The sequence below is a fragment of the Natrix helvetica genome, assembly GCF_964273705.1.
Source record: "Natrix helvetica genome assembly, chromosome: 1".
Lineage (NCBI taxonomy): Eukaryota > Metazoa > Chordata > Lepidosauria > Squamata > Natricidae > Natrix > Natrix helvetica.
In genome coordinates this window covers 351,022,349-351,044,039 of record NC_138548.1, presented here as the reverse complement: position 1 = coordinate 351,044,039, position 21,691 = coordinate 351,022,349, and the positions used below count along the sequence as shown (strand labels likewise).

Genomic DNA, 21,691 nt, shown 5'->3' with positions numbered 1-21,691 from the left:
AGTAGGTTATGGTCTACCTTATCAAATGCCTTACTGAAGTCCAAGTAAACTATATCGACGACATTCCTCTGGTCCACTAATTTTTTCACATTATCAAAGAATGCAATAAGATTAGTCTGGCATGATCTGTTTTTGACAAACGCATGTTGGCTTTTGGCTATTACTTTGTTTACTTCTAGGTGTTCGCTAATTCGTTGCTTGATTATTTTTTCCAGAATCTTTCCTGGTATTGAGGTCAGGCTGATAGGTCTATAGTTTCCTGGATCTAATTTTTTCCCTTTTTTGAAGATGGGAACCACATCAGATTTTTTCCAGTCCTCTGGTAGTTCCCCGGTGTTCCAGGATCTCTGAAAGATATAATTCAGTGGTTCCGAGATCTCGTCTGCTAGTTCCTTCAGAACCCTGGGGTGTAATCCATCCGGTCCTGGTGATTTGAACTCGTCTAGGGTAGACAGGTGCTCACTTACCATTTTCTTCCCTATTTCAATTTTTGTTCCTAATCTGATTTTTGTGGTGCTGCTTTTGATAGGTTGGACTGTTTTATCCCTTTGTGTAAATTTGAATCACCCAGAAGGGTGCTGCAACAATTGTTAAGAGCAAGTAGAGCTGTTAAGTCACTTTTGTCAAGGTCTTTATAACTTTGGTCACTAAATGAATGGTTAAGTCAAGGATTACCTCCATTGTGAAATACAGTACATGCCTGTGTGTACAGTATGTATATATCCAGCTTCATTAGTCCACAGAATGTCATCCCCCCCCCCCCATCTCTTAATCCATCTCCATTTCATTGCTCTTGGCAAAGAATTTTGTCTAAAACCTGTCAAAAACCCATTAACATTTTTAGACCATTTGTTCCACTTTTCCTTCTAACCACCATTTATCCTGTTTCACCAGCAAAATCCCAAAACCTGCTTATAATTTTATATTGAGAAAAAAAAATCAATGCAGTTACACATATTCTCAAGGACGTGTAGTTAAGATAGCTTCTGATTTTGACCAGGAAAATGCTTTTGGAATATTTAAGGTTTGAAATGTATGAAAGCACCCACGTCAGGCTGACATAAAAGCATGCAAGTTTTCTCAGGAGGAATTTTGAAACTGGAGCTCAATCTTAATCCAAAATATATTTATTGGCTGTTCCAAGGGTGGGTTCCTGCCAGTTCTAACCTCTTCTATAGAAGAGGTTCCACAAATCTACCGTGCCGTTTAGAACCGGTTCCAGCTTCCTCCCGCCGCTCGTCTGCACCACGCTTGCCCCACTTGCCGCTCACTGATTGGCTGGCTCACCAATCACCCCATCGGCCTCTAAGAGTCTTACCTAAACCTTAAAGTCTTAAAGCTGTCAAGTTTGAACACCTCTGGGGTTTTTTTTCTAAAGGGTTAGGAGTGCAAAGGTCTTGTAATTTGACAGCTTTAAGACTTGGGTGCTTCAAATGCCAGAGTTTCTGAGCCAACAACCTCAGACAGAACAAGAAGCAATGGGTGGAAACTAATCAAGGACAGAAGCAACTTAGAACTGAGGAGAAACTTCCTGACAGTTAGAACAATTAATCAGTGGAACAGCTTGCCTCCAGAAGTTGTGAATGCCCCAACACTGGAAGTCTTTAAGATGTTGGAAAGCCATTTGTCTGGAACGGTATAGGGTTTCCTGCCTAGGCAGGGGGTTGGACTAGAAGACCTCCAAGGTCCCTTCCAACTCTACTATTGTATTGTATTGTATTATTTTGGTTGCTAAGCAAGAGCGTTGTTAAGTGAGTTTCACCACATTTTACAAGTTGGCCATGCCCACCCAGTCACATGGCTGGCAAGCCACTCTCACTTGGTCACATGGCTGGCAAGCCACTCCTACCTGATCACATAGCTGGCAAGCCACTCCCACCTGGTCACATGGCTGGCTAGCCACTCCCCCAAAAGCAGGCCACACGTACAGAAGAGGTTCTAAAAAATTTTGAAACCCACCACTGGGCTGTTCCAACAAATATTTATTGCACGTGTAATGTTGCAGGGCTGATTCATAGCAAAAAAAAAAAAAACCCAGACAAACAAAACCGCCCGCAAACACACCAAACGCAGCCGCTTTGCTTTTTTGGTTTGTGTCATTTTGCTGTTGGGTTATTCAGTTTTGACATGAGAATAAAAAATGAGGAGTTAAATATAAAGTTTGTTTGTAGCTATTCTTTATTGTTTGTTTTTTTTAAAAAAAGACCACAATTAGGGAAAATACAAACACAAAAAAAGACCCAGGACACCAGGCCTAAGTGCCACCAGAGCGATTTCGAACAGGACGGCATGCACACTTCCACACACGCTCAACCGACTCACGCTCTCGTTTTTCGGTCTCTCCCTCTTTTGTGGAAAAGAGAACATTCATCCTTCGTTACACTCTCACACTTCCCAGCTTGCAGGCAGTAGTTGTGGACACCTCTCGTGTCCGTCCCTTATTTCACCCAGCGCTATCTCGGCCTCCCCCACCCCCCACCCCAAGGAGATGAGCCAGAGGTTTCTTTGGGGCAATGCTGGGGCTCAGACCTCCACAGCAGCAGCAGCTCAGCACCCCACCCCTCCTTGTGGGAGAAAAGTCCGTTAGGCCTTCTTGGAAGCGGCAGTTGGGGGAAGACCAAGGAACGTCTTGAGAAAGAGGCTTGAGGGGTGGGAGAGAGAGTCAAGGCCCCCAGATCTGCCCAACCAGCATACGGTATACCCATCTGTCTTTTGGGCAGGGGTGGCCCCGAGGAGTGAGGGGACCTCCAAGTCCCTAGTTGGAAGAATGTCACTTCCAGGAATTTCTTCACCTTCTCCCGATTTCCAGCTAGCCCCCTCCGTGTTCCCCGAAGTAGAGGGTGCGATGGGAATGCCGCCGGGCCGTGGACAGAATGGAGCGATGAGACCGCAACGTTGTGCGGGGGGTTTTCCCGGAAAAGGCAGGCGGGGAGGACGGCTGGGTGCGGTTGTCGGATGGGGTGGTGCCTTGGCGCCTCAGGAAAGGGGGAACCGTGGAGCTCTTGATGTGGATGACGCGGGTGTCCATGACCTCGCAGTCGACCTGCATCATGACTTCGTAGCCCAGGGAGGAGCCGTAGAGGCTCTCTGGAGAAAAGGAAAAAAGAGATGCTGAAATGCAGCCACCCTTTTGGAAGGAAGGCAGCCGCAGCCCAGCCTCTCCCGAGAAGCTTTGTTTTGTTTTACCATTCAGAGCCATGGCCGGCATCACCAGGGACATTTTAGGGCGAGAGGTCTTGTTGTGGCTGATGGCAGGCAGCAGCAGGTGATCCTAAGAGAAAAGGAGACCTGTGTCAGGTAAGGCAGTGGCCCTTAACTTTTTGGGCACCAGGGACCAGTTCCATGGCAGAGAGTTTTTTTGTGCACCGTCTGCATCCTGCGAATGGGGCTTTGCTTCTTTGTGCAGACTGGTTACTGGCACGCCGCGAACAGGGGGTTGGGGACCACTGAGGGAAGGATCCAAAATACTGATAATTAATCAGGGCAGTATGTTTATTGATATTTGCTTGTTTACAGTTCTGCAACCCAACAAGAGAGACGGAGACTTCAGAGGAGAATCAGAACTGCAGAAAAAACAATTACTACCAACCTGCCTTCCATTGAGGACCTGTACACTGCAGGAGTCAAAAAGAGGGCTAGGAAAATAGTTACAGACCCCTCGCATCCTGAATATAAGTTGTTTCAACTCCTACCCTCAAAATGACCCTTTAGAGCACTGCACACCAAGACAACTAGAGACAAGGAAAGATTTTTCCCCGAATGCCATCACTCTGCTAAACAAATAATTCCCTCACCACTGTCAAACTATTCACTAAGGCTGCATTACTATTACTATTAGTCTTCTCATTGTTCCTATCATCCATCTCCTCCCACTTATGACTGCAGGACTGTAACGTTGCTGCTTGTATCATTACGATTTATCTTGATATTGTTTCCTGATTGCTTATTTGTACGCTATGACTATCATTAAGTGTGGTACTTTATGATTCTTGACAAAGGTATTTTATTTTTCTTTATGTACACTGAGAGCTTATGCACCAAAAGGCAAATTCCTTGTGTGTCCAACAGGGGTAGTTTCTGGCAGAGACTACTGCTGGTTTGCTCAGGGGCGCGCAATGCATGCACATTTGATGTGTGTGCCTGCGCAGCACAACTAAAAAACAAGATGGTGCCGCCTATAGTGCCGCCGGGAGAACCAGTTCAGAAGCGTAGCAGGCCTGGATCGCTGCCGGTTGCAGCGACCCCAGGCCGCCAAGCTACTACGGATTCGACCGAATCAGTAGGAACTCATCACTGGTGTCCAACCCCTAAATTTAATGAAAGAGCTATTGTTTACAAACCTTTCTTTGCGGTTCAACAGTACTGCTGTAATGGTATGTGGGAATAACCTTGAGAAATGAAGGGAAGAGATGCTGCCTAGAAGCAGGGGTCTCCAACTTGAAGACTTGTGGCCTTCAACTCCCAAAATCTCCATGCTGGCTGGGGAATCCTGGGAGTTGAAGTCCAGAAGTCTGAAAGTTGTCAGGTTCGGAGACCTCTGGCTTAGAGAACGATCAGATAAAAGTGGAGGGAGCCCACAGCTGAATAAGGGGCAGAGAAAGAAGCTTGGACGGGAACCTAATCAAGCGGTGAAAAAAAGACAGCTGGGGATTTGTAATTTCACGCTTGCAAGATTCTGTTACTATACAATTAAGAAGAATTAGCTCATCCTGGGTTTCTTGGTCTGATTTACTTGGGAGGCTGAAAGAATGCAGGCAGCTCTTCACTCACCCTGCGGAAGGACACAACGTAAAAAGTATCCTCTCGGCGGTCAATGGCATCCATGAAGTCATGCTCTGTGTGGTCAGGATGCTGATACACCTGCAACTGTCTCAGAGGATCCCTAAGAGTGGAGGAAAAATACAAGACACAAAACATTATTTTCCCCCTATCCCGAGACAAGCACTTCGCAAAGCCATAGGATACGGCATTGGGGTCTGAAATGGAGCTGGAGAGAGAGAAAGGGAGCTCAGCCATGCGTAGCTTAGAAAAGAGAGCAACATAACCAAAATGGCAAAAATTTCAGCTTTTTTAAGAGCTCAGAAGCAGGAGGATTATAGACAGGAATGGGTAAAATGGATTGATTACATACAGAATAAATACCAGACTAGGAGGTATTATGTAGCCTTTAGGTAAGAATGTTTAGACTGATAGATGATCAGAGTAAATAATACATGGGATGCTTGGAATTGTTAGAGTGGTGTATAGCGGAAGTCAGGGGGGGGGGCTTTGAGTGGGAGGTGGGGGTGGGTTAGGGTGGAGGGTGGGGTAATATATACGCATAATTAAACTAGAAGATGGGATTAATGAAATATTGTTATTTTAAGAGAAATTTATATTATGATTTATATATGTTTAATTAACTTAAAAGATGAGATTAATGGGCTATTGTTACTTTAAGAGAAACTTATATTATGATTGTTGGGAGGTGAGGGGGTACAATATGTGAATGAGTAATCTATTTTAAGATGGGGGGAGGGGAGGGGGTAAAGTATTTAGTATAATATTTGAATGAGAATTTTTTGGGGGGTTGGGGGGAGGGGAGGGGGCATAGTATCTGTATGAGATTTACATTGTATGGTTGGGGGGTTAAAAGGGGGAAATTTTGTTTGTATAAAACTTTTTCAATAAAAAAATAAATAAAAAAAAGAATAATAAAAAAAAGAAAAAGAAAAGAAAATTAAAAAAAGAAAAGAGAGCAACTGACAAATATTGTAGAAGATGATCAGGCTAAGCCGGAGGGAGAGGTCAAAGCGTCATCAGTCTCGAGTCCCTTTGCACCCACAAGAGATCTAAATCCAGCCCACCCTGAATTCCATTGACTCTTTTATCTACCGCTAATTTGCTTTGACCGTTAGTAGTTCAGATTCTTTTAGAGAGCTAAACTTCGGAATAAATCTGCATGTTCATTTGAACTGCCTGGGTTTTCCGATTTTCTGCACCTGACCACCACTTCATCCTTCATACAGAACCACGGGGGCGCAGTGGTTAGAATGCAGTACTGCAGGCTACTTCTGCTGACTGCCGGCTGCCAGCAGTTCGATTCTCACCAGGCTCAAGGTTGACTCAGCCTTCCTTCCTTCCTTCCGAGGTGGGTAAAAGGAGGACCCAGATTGTTGGGGGCAATAGGCTGACTCCATAAACCGCTGAGAGAGGGCTGTAAAAGCACTATGAAGCGGTATATAAGTCTAAGTGCTATTGCTATCCTGGCAGGTTTCCCAGGAAAGGTTCAGGAGGCCCTTGGTGCCATAACCCAACTAAGCAAGACCCATCATTGTGCCCTCCTTGAAATAACTGGAAAAGAGGAGATGGGATCTCCCATGCTATGGATCATTGCAATAATTTGAAACGATTAACTCCGATACTACCATAAGGAAACCTTACCGGTTTCAGCTTAAAAACAAAAGGAAAACCCACAAGTGGTCAGAAAAGAGTAGAAGAAACCACAATTTTCCTGCTAGGATGAAGGCTCCAGACGAAATCCTCAGAGAGAAGGCAAGAGAATCTGCCGCAAGAGCAACTTACCCCTGGGGGTATTTGGGGGGACTGGCTGGAACATAGTGAGAAGGGCTCGGAGGTTTCTTTGGCGGCTTCTCCTGAAATCCCAAGACATGGATTTGTAGGTAAGGATGGAAAAGATGCATAGGAGAGGCACCAGGATTTCTTACATTTTAATTACCCCTCCTCCCCCCCCCCTTATTCACAAGCTACTGGATACTGGTCTTGCTCAGTGCCTGTTTTCCTTCCCCTCAAGACTTTGTCATGTCCCACCTGGCTGGCCTGAGTTGTTTTGCGAGTTTGTGAAGGTTTCCTCCGGTTGATCTGGTGTCGCCGGACCCAGCCGCTGAGCTCATCTGCCAACCTAGAAGCGGGAGAGGAAGCGATGGGAGGATTATCAATCGATCTGCAAGCCTCTAAGCCAGTGTTTCTCAACCCTGGCAACCTGAAGACGGGTGGACTTCAACTCCTAGAATTCCCCAGCCAGACATGCTGGCTGAGGAATTCTGGGAGTTGAAGTCCACCTGTCTTCAAGATGCCAAAATTGAGAAACACTGCTCAAAACTAGTAGCTAAGGAGTATCAATGACATCCTCCACAGCCGCGGTCACCAACTGGTGGTCCATGAGAAAATTTTGGTGGTCCGCAGAAAAATTATTTGCATTTTTTTTATGTTGCACTAAATCAGGAGTCCTCAAACTAGGGCTGTTAGGAATGTAAGCAGTCGGGTCATCAATATATAAACCATGATGATAGTACTGTAGCTTTAAGTACTGCTGTAATGTGATTGGTTGCTATTACCACAAGCAGCCATCAGATGGAGCCAGAATGACTGTTAGCTCTCTGTTGGTTAGATGCTGATCGGTGATACTGCTTGATACTGTATTGTGAGTTACTGTGAGTTTTGCTACTGTTAGCGACTTTGTGTGTTGAACTAATTATGCGACTGTTTGATGAACTCTGAATATCTCTGGGCCAGATACATGCAATGAACATTTGTGTTGCTGCAGAGAGTCTCCCCCTTCGGGGTCTTTTTGTACGGGCTGAAGCGGGGCAGAAATTCCGACTTGAGGTCTGCTTCAGCCTCCTGGTGTGGGGCTTTGGGCGAAGGCTGGAAGGAAGTGCCGCTGGTGGCGAAGAGCCGCAGGGCGTCGTTCCAGTGAGACTGCATCATGGTCTGGAACTGGCTGACCATCTCAACCCGCTGAGCCTCAAGGCATCGATACCTGGCCTTGCACTCTCGCAGGTCTTTCCTCTGCTTGGAAAGCCTATGCTCGTAGTCCTCAGTGAGGTGCTCCTGCTGAGCCTCCTTCTCGGCCAGATCCAATTTGAACAGAGCCAGCTGTTTTGCCAACTCTTTCTCATGGTGGCTGCTTAGCTCCAGTAACTGCTTCCTGTTGGGGCCCTAAGGAGACTGGGTGGGGAAGCGAGGAGTGGCGAGTAGAGGTTGGCAAGGCGCCCCTCGATGTGAGTGACATCAAGTTGGCCACGTCCACCCAGTCACTATCTTACTGAGCCCACCCAGCAGGTCAATAGGCAGATCATATTAGTGGTCTCCGTGGGATTTTAAATTATGAATCTAGTGGTCCCTGAGGTCCGAAGGGTTGGAGACCCCTGCTCCACAGGACCTACCGGAGCGATTCAGTGCGATTGAACTGGCGGCAATCTGAAGCGAGGAACAGCTCGTCCAGGTCCCTCAACATGAGGTCCTTCATCTCTGAGAAGGGAGCTGACAGGTTCCTGAGCATGGGAGAAGGAGAGAATTACAGGCAGCCCTCGATTTACACCCGTTTATTTAGTGACCGTTCAAAGTTACTACGGCAGTGACAAAAGTGACTTATTACCATTTTTCAGCGTTGCAACCTTTGTAGGTAAGGGATCAAAATTCAGATGCTTGGCAACTGATTCATACTGACCCCCCCCCCCCCTTTTGCGACCTTTGGATAAGCCAAGTCAATGGGGAAGCCCGATTCACTTAACCGCCGGGTTTCTAACTGATCAACGGCAGCAATTCACTTAACAACTGTGGCAAGAAAGGTCATAAAGCTCGGGAGCCTGTTTTCGCTGGCAGAGCTTGGGCCACCACAGGCGCCACCGACACGAGTGATGTCAACCTAGTTACAACCCATGGCCATGCCCCTCCCCCCCGCAAGTCAAACACAACCCTGATGCGTTCCTCAGTGAAATCGAGTTTGACACCCCTGGTCTGTACTATACGCCAAGGCAAATAGAATGCTGTTACCACCAAGTGGTACCTAATTATCTACTCGCATTTTCAGGTTTTCAATCTGGTAGGCGGGCAGGAGCTGGGGCAAGTAAGACCCCGTTATTCTGTGTTCAGATCTCAAACCCAGGCTGCTGGCCTTCCAGCTGCCAAGCTCAGCATTGTTAACCGCTGAACCACCGCGGCCCTTTCCTTCCCGCATAGCATTACAGTTACTTAGATCTCCTTCATCTGATTGAGCAGGTAGATACCGCAGCTTAAAAAAACCCAACAGGATCATTCCAGCAACAATGGTATTCTAAATCAACGTTTCTCAACCTCAGCAACTTTGAGATGGGTAGACTTCAACTCCCAGAATTCTTTAAACTTGCTGACATTCAGAAACAATGTAGGGAAATTGCAGTCAGCTGCCTCTCTTGGCATATCATTTCATTTCACACTTTCTGCATCCAAATTACCGGAATTGGGCCTTGCCTGGCCTTGCCAGGGTCTCCTCTTGCTGTTCTTCCTGCTCCTCCTCTGGCATTTCAAGAGGTTCCTGTGTAATGCTAAGAAGATGCCTCTGGCCTGGGCCGGATTCCGGTTCCTGCTTGGGCTGAGAGACGTTTGCAACTTTGTGCTCGGTGATGCTGGAGAGATTTTAAAAATGGAAATCAGGTCTCAGCCTCTCAGTATGTAGAATTATTTCTGGCCTACATAGTCTAGTGAACTGCCTCCAAACTACCATCCTTTTGTAAAAATCAAGTCCAAGAATGGGCTGGGGTAGTAACTCGGTCACGCCAATTCTTCCCGAATCTGTCCCCAACAGTGGGGACAAGATCATGTGAAGAAGACACAAGTTTGTCCAGGATTCTCATAACTATCAACAAAAGAGATAGCAGAAGCCAAAAAACAGTGTCTATGGGTTGCGGCAGGGATAGGCACGGATATACAGAGAACAAAGCAAACTCCTATAAAGCCACAAATAAAAGTGAGAAAATTATGTACCACTTTAAAGGCTGAACTTTTGTGGACCAGAGTCCATTTGTCAGAACATAAATTGAGAAGTGGGAAGAAGCCAGAGAGGGACAATGAATTATTAACATGGCTAAGAGGGGTGTGTGTGTGTGTGTGTGTGTGTGTGTGTGTGTGTGTGTGTGTGTAGGTAGGTAGATGATAGATAGATAGATAGATAGATAGATAGATAGATAGATAGATGGATGGATGGATGGATGGATGGATGGATGGATGAATGGATGATAGATGAGAGAGAGAGAGAGAGAGAGAGACAGACAGACAGACAGACAGACAGACAGACAGACAGACAGACAGACAGATAGACTGACTTTAAGTCTATAACAGTGTTTTTCAGTCCTGGCAACTTTTAAGATGGGTGGACATCAACGCCAGAATTCCCTAGCAAGTATACTGATTCAGAAATTCTGGAAGTCCACACATCTTAGTTACCTTGTTTGAAACACACTGGGTTTACAGCCTCCAAAGGCATGAACGGCAATTCAACACAGGATTCTCTAAATATGAGAAAAATATTTTAAAACCAGTAGCCTCCCACCGTCCAGTGCGATCCCAGAGTCGGCCTCCTCAGGGTGCCGTCGGCCAGACAGTGTCGGCTAGCGACCCCCAGGGGGAGAGCCTTCTCTGTAGGAGCGCCTTCCCTCTGGAATGAGCTGCCCCCGGAGCTTCGCATAATCCCCGACCATAATCCGGTCCTTCCGACGCGCCCTAAAAAGTTGGCTTTTCCAGCAAGCCGGCCTGGCCTGAACAAAATAAAATAAATGATTGATTTAATTGTTAATTTTAAACCAATTTTTAAAATGTTATTGTTCATATTAATTGGGTTTGTTTTTGGATACTCTATCCAATTTCTTTTTAACTTTTGTAATATGTGGGTTTTTTTTTAATGTTGTACGCCGCCCTGAGTCCTTTGGGAGAAGGGCGGCATATAATTCCAATAAACAAACAAACAAACAAACAATCATCATCATCATCATCATCATCATCTTTTAATTTAGAAAATGGATGAAAACTAAAATGCTTAAAAAATGAACGAAAACTTCTTTAAAAATCAGTCAGCAATATACTGTAGGCTGTAGGAGATGGGCAGGGAGGGTCAAACATGTTATCCGTTTAGAATCCTTACGTTCCCACAAGAAACCAAAGCCCAGCTCCCGTAAATTCCGTTGACGCTTTTGCTAGCACCAATTTGGCTTGACCATTAGTAGATCAGATTCTTGTATATACCGTAGGTAACATGATATAAACTGAATTCTACTCCTATTCCTAGTTTCTTGCGCCTGACATGAATCTGAGCTACTAACAGTCAAGCTGAACTGTCGCTAAATAAGAGTCAATGGAATTCATAAGGGCTTAGGTCTCTTGTGGGAATGTTGCGACTCTAAACTTTAACCCCACCCTCGTGTGTACTTGCTCATCTCCTATATAGTCTCCTATATAGCTCTATAGAACTGAATTCAATAGACAGGCAACGTTCTTCTCAGAAGGTTCACACAAAAAGGAATCCTTTGGAGACATTTTATTGAAAAAATAGTAGCATGTCTGAGGGACCATTGCCTATGCACACCTACAACAGATGAAGCTGAACTGTCCCAGCAATTCGACAACTTCAAAGGGCTTCCAGACGGAGAATGATAAGCGACACAATCTCACAACCCAAGCTGAGAATGAAACCCCCAAAAGCGCCAGGAAGCCTCACCTGACAGGCCCAAAATTGAAGGCTACGAAGAGCAGCACAGCCATGACACAGATCACTTTTCGGTTCCCGGAGCCGAACTTCAGGTCGCTGTTCTATATGGGAAGACAGGCGAGTCATCAGGCGTCACAGCACACTTCATTCAAAACGTAATGGAATGGTCTCTGATTGAACGTTCTGGCTTTTCCCAACTCCTGGCTGAAATGCTGAACTAGAGCAACGCATTGCTAAGTTATCCTGACTGATATTGTACCATCAAGTTGATGTCGGCCCTTTAGTGACCACATGGGTAGATTTTCTCCAGGACAATCTGTCCTCAGCCTGGTTTTTTCAGATCTTCCAATGTTGCATCTGAACTATCCTACTAACAGCCCTCAGAATTGGAGAAATGAAACCGGCCAGAACGAGAGGATCATATCAGCATTCTCAACAGGACCCTAAAAGTCTCCCAAAATGCAGGAACTATTTCAGAACACAGAGACACCAGCAGCTGGCATACCAGCTTACTAGGAACTGGCCAGCTCAATAGTAAAAGAATATTACACTATATCCCGTATCTGTAGAGGAAAAAATGAGGAATTAAGTGACTGCGCTCATATGCAATATTGAAGCATACAATGGTTTCTTTCATGGTGGCTTAAAGTGCTGTGTTAATTTTGTAAGTGGTATTATATTCAAGAAGTCAAAAAATACAAGTGATCCTCCATTTTCGGCCAGCTGCTTAGGGACCGGTTGAAGATTACAATGGACCGCAAAAAAGATACTTATGACCTGGATTCAAAGTTCTGACAGCAAAGCCCCATTTCCCCCCCACCCCCGTCACCTGATCACATATTGGACACTCAAAAACCAGCCTACATTATGGCCATTTGCAGTGTCTCATGGTGATATGACCACAATTTACCTCATAAACAATTTCCAGCAAAAAACGTCCATTGCAGACCGTAGATTTCACTTAATAACACTGTGGTAAATGATTGCAGCTTCACTTAGCAATCACAAGAAAAAAAGTTATAAAATTGGGTCACTCCTATGATGACCTGCTTTAACAACCAGCGTGAGTTTACAATGGCAATTCTGGCATCACTTAGGACAGAGATCCCCAACCCCCCAGGCCACCATTCTGAACTGGGAGATAGATAGTAAGCAAACATATTTCTATAGCACAGCGATGGTGAATCATTTTTGGCTCGCGTGCCATAAGTGGGGGGAGCGCAGGGGGGTCATGTGCGGGCGTGCCGCATCCATAATGCAATGCGTGACCCCCCCAGTGCGTATGCGCACACTACAGGCACGACCCCCCATTTTTTGCATGCTTTTTTCGCCCTCCCCTGGCTCCAGAGGCTTTATAGGAGCCTGGGGAGGGCGAAAACAGCCCCCCCGCCCCCCGGAGGCTTCAGGGACTTCAAGAGGCTTCCCTGAAGCCTCCGGAGCAGTCAAAATGACCCTCCGAGCAAACCGGAAGTCCGTTCCTGAACTTCCAGTTTGCCCGTAGGGCTGGTTTTTTGCACTCCAGAGGCTTCAGGGAAGCTCATGAAGCCTCCAGAGAGCCTCCGGGGGGACGGGGGAGGCTCTTTTCGCCTTCCCCAGGCTCCTATAAAATCTCTGGAGCCTGGGGAGGGCGAAAAATGGCTTTAAAAAAGGGTGAACTCAGCTTCGCGTGCCCTGACAAATGGCACCGCGTGCCACCTGTGGCATGCATGTCATAGGTTCGCCATCACTACTGTAGCATATCTGATTTGAAAATTGAAAAGTTCTCAGCTGGCCTCCTCATTATGTGGGGGCTAATCATGACAATGTGCTTTTTATAAGAAAGCCACAAGTCTCCTTCCTGGTGGAAGGGGCTCACCTCATCCAGGACACCGTCTAGCCGACGCCGAAGAATAGCATTCTCCCGCCGTAGCCGCTCATTCTCCGCAAGGGCCTCTCGCAGCCGGGATTCCAATCCTTGGAGATATTCCTTCTTTTTTCGGCGGGACTGACAAGCCGATTCACGGTTTTTGATCATCCGCTGCTGCCTTTTCAGGACCTTGATCTTGAGCAAATTGGTAAGGAAAATAATATTCACATCCATAGTATAAAAAAAAGAAGGAATGGAATTCAGGACACTTTGCCGTCTACTTTGGATAACCGACAGACACACTTTTTTTCCTGTGCTTTCTTTCTGAAATTCAGTTCAACATTTTGCATCAAAGGTAGGTCACACAGAGCTCTTTGCATCCTCCAGATCCTCTGCTGACTTCAGTTTAATATTCTGATTTGTCCACCAGGTAAAACTTACCTTGTTTATCTTATTTTCTCTCCTGCCACAACAATTAGCAACAGTTATGTACTATAAATTTGCAAACTGTTGCTATTGTACTGATGTCTCTTTTTGGAGATCGTTAAAATGTAGGAGATTAACAGAACAGCGTGGATATTCCGGATGTGACCTGCCTGTAAATCTGCCCATGTGGAATCCTTGGTGCTCAGTGAGCTTGGTTGTTTGCAGACATTTCAGTACCTGACTAGATAACACCATCAGCATTAATGAGTGTAGGATTTGCTTTCCGCTTCTGTTACAAGCAGAAAACAATGTTCTAATCAAGGAACTGCCAAGGGGGGGGGGGAACCCCACATCTCCACCAACATTGGCAGGGCAGGACAATGTTTATAAACAGACAACAAACTTCATTACCTTCTAACACTGATGGCGTTACCTAACGTCTGGAAGCAAACAGACCAAGCTCCTAAAGCACCAAGGATCTCACATTTCATCGCTGAGCTACGGAATTTCTCTTCTATTGGGATCTGCCCTGGATTTGATGTCTCTGGAAGAGAAAACGCTCTGGAACAAAGGATTTCAAACTTACATCAATCTCTTGGTTGCAGGGTCCTATCTGTGCTGGTGCAGGGATGATCGTTTTAGCTTCTGGCTTGGGGACTGACGGGGCTGGTTTAGGTGAGAGAACTTCCTTTACCGGAGACTGAACCTTGATCAAACCAGACACTGGGAGATGCAGCAGCTCAGATTGGGAAATCACAACACTCTGTGCTGGAACTGGGGCAAAAAAAAAAGGCACAACCCTGCTTCACATACACCGTAACCATATAAGATAACTATATAATATAAGAAAACAAACTCCTTCTCTCAGAATGTCCTACTCACCCACCCCAAAGTGAAGAAGCCCGTGCACCATCCCATATGATGTTTCCACTCTGTAGCAATAGCAATAGCACTTAGACTCATATATCACTGCATAGTGCTTTTACAGCCCTCTCTAAGCTGTTTACAGAGTCAGCATATTTGCCCCCAACAATCTGGGTCCTCATTTTACCCACCTTGGAAGGATGGAAGGCTGAGTCAACCTTGAGCCTGGTGGGAATCGAACTGCAGCTAGCAGTCAGCTGAAGAAGCCTGCAGTGCTGCACTCTAACCACCGCGTCACCTCGGCTCATTCAGCTACTGGAAACTGCTCCATTCATGTCCAAAAATAAAGTCCTCCTGGTCGGCTTACCTGAGATTCCAGGGTTGACGGTCTGTGATTGGGTTACAGGTACTGGCTGCAACAAGATGGTCTTACTGGAAGAGGCGGCTGGCTGTCCTGGGACAGTGGTCACCACGACAGGCTTTGGTTGAATGGGGGGTTTCCGACTAAGGATGCTCTCTGTTTTATTGGGAGCTGCTGGTTTCCCTAAGAGAGAATTGAGTAGACAAAACAACCTATAAAAATCTATTACAGTCTTACTCAATTAATTGTACTGATGAAGCCACCTTGAGTTGGGAAAGACTCAGCTATTATCACCCTGAAGGAGGAAAAAAAAAACAGAACAGGAAACAAACGAGAGATCATATATTTATTGCTCCCTTTCTTCAATGACTTCAGTTCTAACACTAATTATGCCTGTATTATCTATCTACTTCAAATGAGGTCATTTGATCGCTTTCCCTTTAACAAAGTAAAATGAAGCAAAGAAATGCACAAACTTATAAAAGAAAGATTAAAAAGGAAACAATATATATGTATGGCGATATATAACATTTATCCAATCTGTAATGAGAAGTACTTAACATGGTAAGTAAAAAAAAAACCATAGTCTTCATTGAAAATTAGATTCTTGCTAACAAATCATGAACACTCACTAACATTCTAACCAGTGTGGGTGAGGTGCCAACTATTAGGATTTAAATTACAAAAGCTGATGTGCAAAATACGAAATGTTGGCTTGGCTCAGAAAACTAAATACAAGGCCAAGAACTGGAAGGACAACACAGAGAATCTGAAAAATCTGTAGGGGATGTCAAAGCTCACCGTGTACAGTGAGAAAGAACAGAACAGTTGTTATAATATTTCTATGATGTTTCTTTCTATTTAAAGAAAATACGTTAACATTTGCACTTGTTTATATGTCTCTTCCTTTCCAAAAATAAACTAAGAGAAGCTTTTTGGGGGAAAAATATAGTGTTCCAATGTTTGAGGGGCTGCCACGGAGAGGAGGGGGTCAGCCTATTTTCCAAAGCACCTGAAGGCCAGATAAGGAATAATGGATGGAAACTGAACCAGGAGAGATTCAACCTGGAAACATTTTCTGACAGTGAGAGCAATCAACCAACGGAATAGCTTGCATTCAGATGTTGTGGGAGCTTCATCACTGGAAGCTTTCAAGAAAGGATTGGACTGCCATCTGTCAAAAATGGTGTAGAGTTTGCTTGGGCAGGGGGTTGGAATAGATGGCCGACAGAGTCCCTTCCAACTCTGCTAATCTGTAAATCTCTGTACAAAATTTTGAACTCAATTTTTTGGAATAATATGGAAAACATTTTCCTTTGTCTTTTTCTTGGACATTTTCCCCATTTTTTTTCCTGTATGAACTCTACAGAACTGGGATATTTTTGGGCAGTTTTTTCTTGTTCATGCCAAAGCAATTAATGGAACTCTTTCTAAACTGTTACGAATGGATGTCAGGAACATGGGCAGTTCACATACTACCGGACCTCACACAAAGTGTCTACCAAGAGAAACATAATCTTCTCAAAGGTCTCGTCCCCACCCAGAAAGGAAAGCTGAAGAGAAGGGGAGGATAAATAATATCTGGACAGGACATGCCGAGAGACAAAAAGAAAATGTCATATTGTCACTAACAGACAGGTTACTTCGTTAGACTTAGTTTATCTCCCAACCCGCCCACCCATCCCCTGATATTCAGGAAGATTTCTTTTTTATATGCACAGGACACTCCAGCACCAGAATTTGTGTCTTCTTCATTGGTTATAAGCACCAATGCAAGCTTTGGAGTCGATCTATAGTTACTTAATTCAGTGCAGAAGCAAGAAATAAATGCTTGTTGCTACACAATTCTTCCCAACTTACCTGTCTCGGAAGCTGGGACTACATTGATGTGTACCGTTCCAAAGGGAGGTAAAAGGACATCTCCAAACATGCACGGAGGGGTTGGAGGATGCTCTGTCTTCACTCCAATCACGTCACCTGGTCCAAGGACCTGAAAGTAAAACAAGTGTCTCAACACAACAGCCCCAAATTATGGCCGTGCATGGAGAACTACCATTATGTGTTGTTACCATCCGGGCTCGGGGATTGTCTACAAAGAGGTCTCCGAGAAGACCTACCTGCTCAGAGAGTTCGGCAGAAGAGGAGCCTGCCGCAGAGGAATCGGAGGAGGCCACAGATGAATCGGAGCAATGAGATGACGCAGGGGAGACCGGCTCAGACTTGACTTGCAACTCTAAAAAAAATGAGAATTTGACACTTTCACCACCAGCCTGCTGATCCAAGACAAAAGGAAACTGATTGTTAAGTACTCCCTCTTTGCCTCTCACACCCATTATCCTAGAATAGAATAGAATAGAATAGAATGGAAATAGAATGGAAATAGAATAGAATGGAAATAGAATAGAATGGGATGGGAATGGAATGGAATGGAATAGAATGGGAATGGAATAGGAATAGGAATAGAATGGAATGGAATAGGAATACAAATAGAATGGAATGGAATAGGAATAGAACAGAACAAAAATAGAATAGGAATAGAAATAGAAAAATAGAATTCTTTGTTGGCCAAGTGTGATTGGACACACAAGGAATTTGTCTCCAGTGCATAGGTGCTTGTATATACAAGCAACATGATAAATCATGATCATAGTTATCATAAAAATACGTTCATCCTAAATCATAAGTTACAGCTCTTAGTGATAGTCACAGGATACTAAATAATCAACATAAATCATACTAGGATACCAAATAAAACAATATAAATCGTAAGACATAAGCCTGTCCTCCCCACCTGCAATTTCTACAGTCAGCCCTAAGTGCTGAATCCCAAGGAAGCCATCTTCATGGGCCTCTTATCCCATTCATCTTCAACTGCCATGCCACCAGTTCCTTCCATCTGGGCCAGCAGAGGAAGCAGAGCTCTAATTCTTGTCACCTGAAAGGCTCTATAACTCTCTGAAGGCATCATGAGGTAGCTATACTTCCTGCTTATAACACCTAAAGGAGAAGTAAAACTCTACAACAGCAAACCCAAATAAGAGAAACTGTCAGACTCCCTGCTTTCTTCCACTTGCAACTGAAGAGTTATCAGGTCCAAAAACTGCCTTCTCTCCAATGCCATGGCCATTTCCCCCCTCTATGAATGATAAAGAATCTGATTATCCATAGATTAACGTTTCTTCTGTCTTGATTCAAAAATCAAGGTATGGAAGAAACCAACAAGTAACCTTGTGTTAAGAAATTGACCACTCAGCAGTTGTTAATACTACAGCTACATGCTGTTATCTACCACAAGTACTGTCTTCAATAGACCTTGCCCAACTAATCCTTTTCCAGAAGTAGTTCCTATCACTCCTAAATATCTGATTTTGCAGCTTAACTATGCCACTTAAAGAACAGTTAGGAATATTCCTCTGTAGATTTGCACTAATAATTAAATTTAGATTGGTACAGAATTCTAATTAAGAGGAAAGTGACTTGCAGTTCGTGGACTTTTAACTGGTTCTGCAGCGCATCTAGTTTTTAAGCAATATATCGCAGCCAAGATAATATCCAGACCACAGGATAAACCGTCAAGTCACAAGTTGAGTGCAACTTTCAGCCTCAATCAAAAAGGAAGTCAGAAATGGGGAGGCGGGGAGAGGACAGGAAAGAGGAAAAAGCAAACAAGTGACCCTCTTATCTCTTCTGCTCTGCCTTCAAGAAGGAATTTAATTGTCAATCGGTTAGAAAAGTTTGCTCCAGTTTTTTTTCATGCAGGACAGACACAAACTTTGCTCATTAAACTGTTACTGTACAAAACTACTCCCAGCCCAAAACAATTCTAGGAAGCAGAAAGAAAAGCTATTTGCTGGATCAGATCAAAGGTTCATGTGGGCAACGATCAGCTAGATGCTTCTGGGAAGGCAGCAGGACACGTACACAAATTTCATTTTTCTCCCACTCAAAAGAATTTTGCTACTAAATATAGATACCTTGTCCATCACTGTCTACTCCTGCTGTCAATGACTCACCAAAGACTTCCTAAAGGTATATTTTTAAACAGGAGGTACAACGGTAGAGATAAAATCTAGGCTTTCTAACATGCAAACTACTTGTCTCTGGTCCAATTTGCCAAACAGCAGTGAGTAGGCAGGTACATGATACATACATTTGTATTAAGCTGAGACGGTAGGATAGTCTAATATAAACCTCTTCCTTATGAATATCCTCCTCCTCTTGTCATTTCCAGAATAATACCGTCTAAAAATTTTTTTGGCAGAAAACACAATCTTCCAACAGCTTAAAAATCAATGGCCTTATTAAAGTTTCTGAATCACAGGCCACTCAATCAGATTCACCAGATGCATCACAGTATCCTCACTTCTACAACAGGGTTTCGATAACCTGCCGACCCCACATCTTCATGAAAATACTCACCTGGGAATAGAGATTCTTGCAAAGGATCCCAAGGTGGGTCTGGCGGCATCGTTTCCATGTCCAGATCAAACCCATCACCGAACTGCTGGCATAGAAAGGAAGATACAGAAAATAAAGCTTTTCATCTATGGGAAACGATAAGTCTGACTCCTTCGGTCTAAGGAACAGGGTGTGATGGCAGCGAGTGGATGTGTAACTGAGGAGGTAGACAGGTAGTCCTCGGCTTACGATCGTTCATTTAGTGACTGTTCAGTTACATCACTGGAAAAAGTAACATGACTATTTTTCAAGCTTATGGCCATTGCAACATCCCCATGGTCACATAATCAAAATTCAGACAGTTGGCAGCTGGCTCATATTTATGACGATTGCAGTGTCTCGGGATCATGTGATCACCTTTTATGACCTTCTGACAAGAAAAGTCAATGGGAAAACCAGATTTACTTAACAACCGTGTTACTAACTTAACAGCTGCAATGATTCACTTAACAACTGCAGCAAGGTTGTAAAATGGGTCAACATTTACTTAACAAATGTCTCGCTTCCCAACATAAATGTTGGGCTCAATTATGGTCATACATTGAGGACTCCTGTAGTTTGGCGTTCCAGTTCAATCAAACTTTCAGGACTAGAGATAATATTCTTGGAAATGCAATCCAAACCTGTACACATGGCATGCCAGCCATTATATAATTACCACCACACCTCTGCCAGACTTCGTTTTAACTCACACATTTTAATGTGTAAGCCACATTAGAACAAACAAAAAAGCCCAAGTGGTAGGGATGGGAGTGATCAAGATGCTAAAGTCTATCAAATTCAATTTTTTAAAATAAAGTTATAGAGAGGAGAAGAGAAAGACTTCAAATTGCTGAAAAGTGTGTCCTGCCACGGTGGCATACTGGAAAGCAAAACAACATTTTTTCTAAAAGCAAAGGTATTCTCACCGCAGAACAGGTACCATTACTGTCCATAATGCTGTGTTCAAGACAAGGGAAAAGTTCAGCTGCCACATCTCCATCATTATCCAAGCAGCTGTAAAGACCTGCATCTGGAGAGAGAGCAGGAAAGTGCAATTGGATGAAGAATTAGCTGACTCAATCATGGGTTATCTCTAAATAATAATAATAATCTAGCAACATCTGCTTATTCCATGTCTTTGGGAAAGACCCAATAGTGGATAAAAAACGTCAAATCCAGTCTAAACATCTAACCACTAACAGTGGTTATAATATGTACAATCAACAGTTGTACCTATTATACAGTTACACATTTCCTCTAACTTTATTTCCTGGTATTTATTTAAGCTGCCACCCAAACCAGAACAAAACTGGAAATACCGCTTATATAAGCCAGTTACAAAGAACCGTGTGTTGCCGCATAAAGTAATCATGTCATATAAAATGTGCATTTGGTGCCAGGTTAATAATATTTTTTTAACATCGTGTGAATCTCAACTTATTTTGCAGTGCATAAATTTTCCCTATCATCTATGCAATGCCCTTTATTAACTGCGTATCATTAAAAAAACGCAGAAAGACCGCCTCCTCCTTCTTCCATATCTCTTTTGACAACCCTAGGCTGGTATTTTAAAAAAAACAAAAACCACCATCTCTACTGCAACCCCTTAAAAGATGAATGGCAAAGCGCATTTGAAAAATCTTCCTGCTAAATACACAGTCAATTCAGTAACGGTAGAATTGGAAGGGACCTTGGAGGTCATCTAGTCCAACCTCCTGCTCACGCAGGAGACCCGTACTAGGGATTCGAACCGCCGACCTTTCTGGTCGACAAGCTCAGCGTCTTAGCCACTCAGCCACCTTTATGCGACAACCTTGAACGATAAAGACCGTTATCGTTCTGCCTGTCAGACTCCAATTCAGAACCTGACAGGCAGAAATGCAACAGGTGAAGATTCTCCTTGGCGGAAAGTTGATATACCCCGTTGCACACCGGCCTGATATCACCTGTTAAAAGCCATAGAGTTTTCAACAGAGTGTCCTTATATGCATTAGTGGGCCCCTCTGCAATCCCAGCCGTGAAACCCGAGCGTAGCCCAGGCCTGTAGGCCCTGCCCCCTCCTTCGCCCCAGTACTGCCTCTCCTTCTTCCATTCACCCCAGTCCTCGCTGCTCAGCAGGTTGTCTGCTCGGAAGCGGCTTGAATCACTCAAAAGCAGCAACTCCGAAGCCAGCGCCGCCATCTTCCTTCCGCCTTTCCTATATACTATTACCAGCACCGACTTCCACCCAGTCGATTATTGCCATAGCAACACCGCCGCCCAATGGGATTCCGCTTCTTTCCTCTTTGCC

At 44.4% G+C, this 21,691-nt stretch overlaps 1 protein-coding gene across 2 annotated transcripts; it reads right to left on the bottom strand.

Annotated features, from left to right (window-relative positions):
- Window positions 1-2,115: 2,115 nt before the first annotated feature.
- On the bottom strand, window positions 2,116-21,656 carry ATF6B (activating transcription factor 6 beta). Of its 2 annotated transcripts, none has more exons than XM_081938969.1 (16): window positions 21,498-21,656; window positions 20,328-20,431; window positions 19,381-19,465; window positions 17,079-17,194; window positions 16,822-16,951; window positions 14,968-15,144; window positions 14,323-14,510; window positions 13,320-13,505; window positions 11,474-11,565; window positions 9,219-9,389; window positions 8,169-8,276; window positions 6,811-6,901; window positions 6,565-6,635; window positions 4,771-4,882; window positions 3,187-3,271; window positions 2,116-3,087 (listed from the first exon to the last, which is right to left on the bottom strand). In XM_081938969.1, the coding sequence occupies exons 1-16, from the start codon at window positions 21,580-21,582 to the stop codon at window positions 2,810-2,812; spliced, it is 2,079 nt and encodes a 692-aa protein (XP_081795095.1). In that variant the 5' UTR covers window positions 21,583-21,656; the 3' UTR covers window positions 2,116-2,809. The 2 variants fall into 2 exon arrangements, with proteins under 2 accessions (XP_081795095.1, XP_081795096.1); XM_081938970.1 differs by having other exon boundaries at window positions 2,130-3,087; window positions 19,381-19,462.
- Window positions 21,657-21,691: the final 35 nt, after the last annotated feature.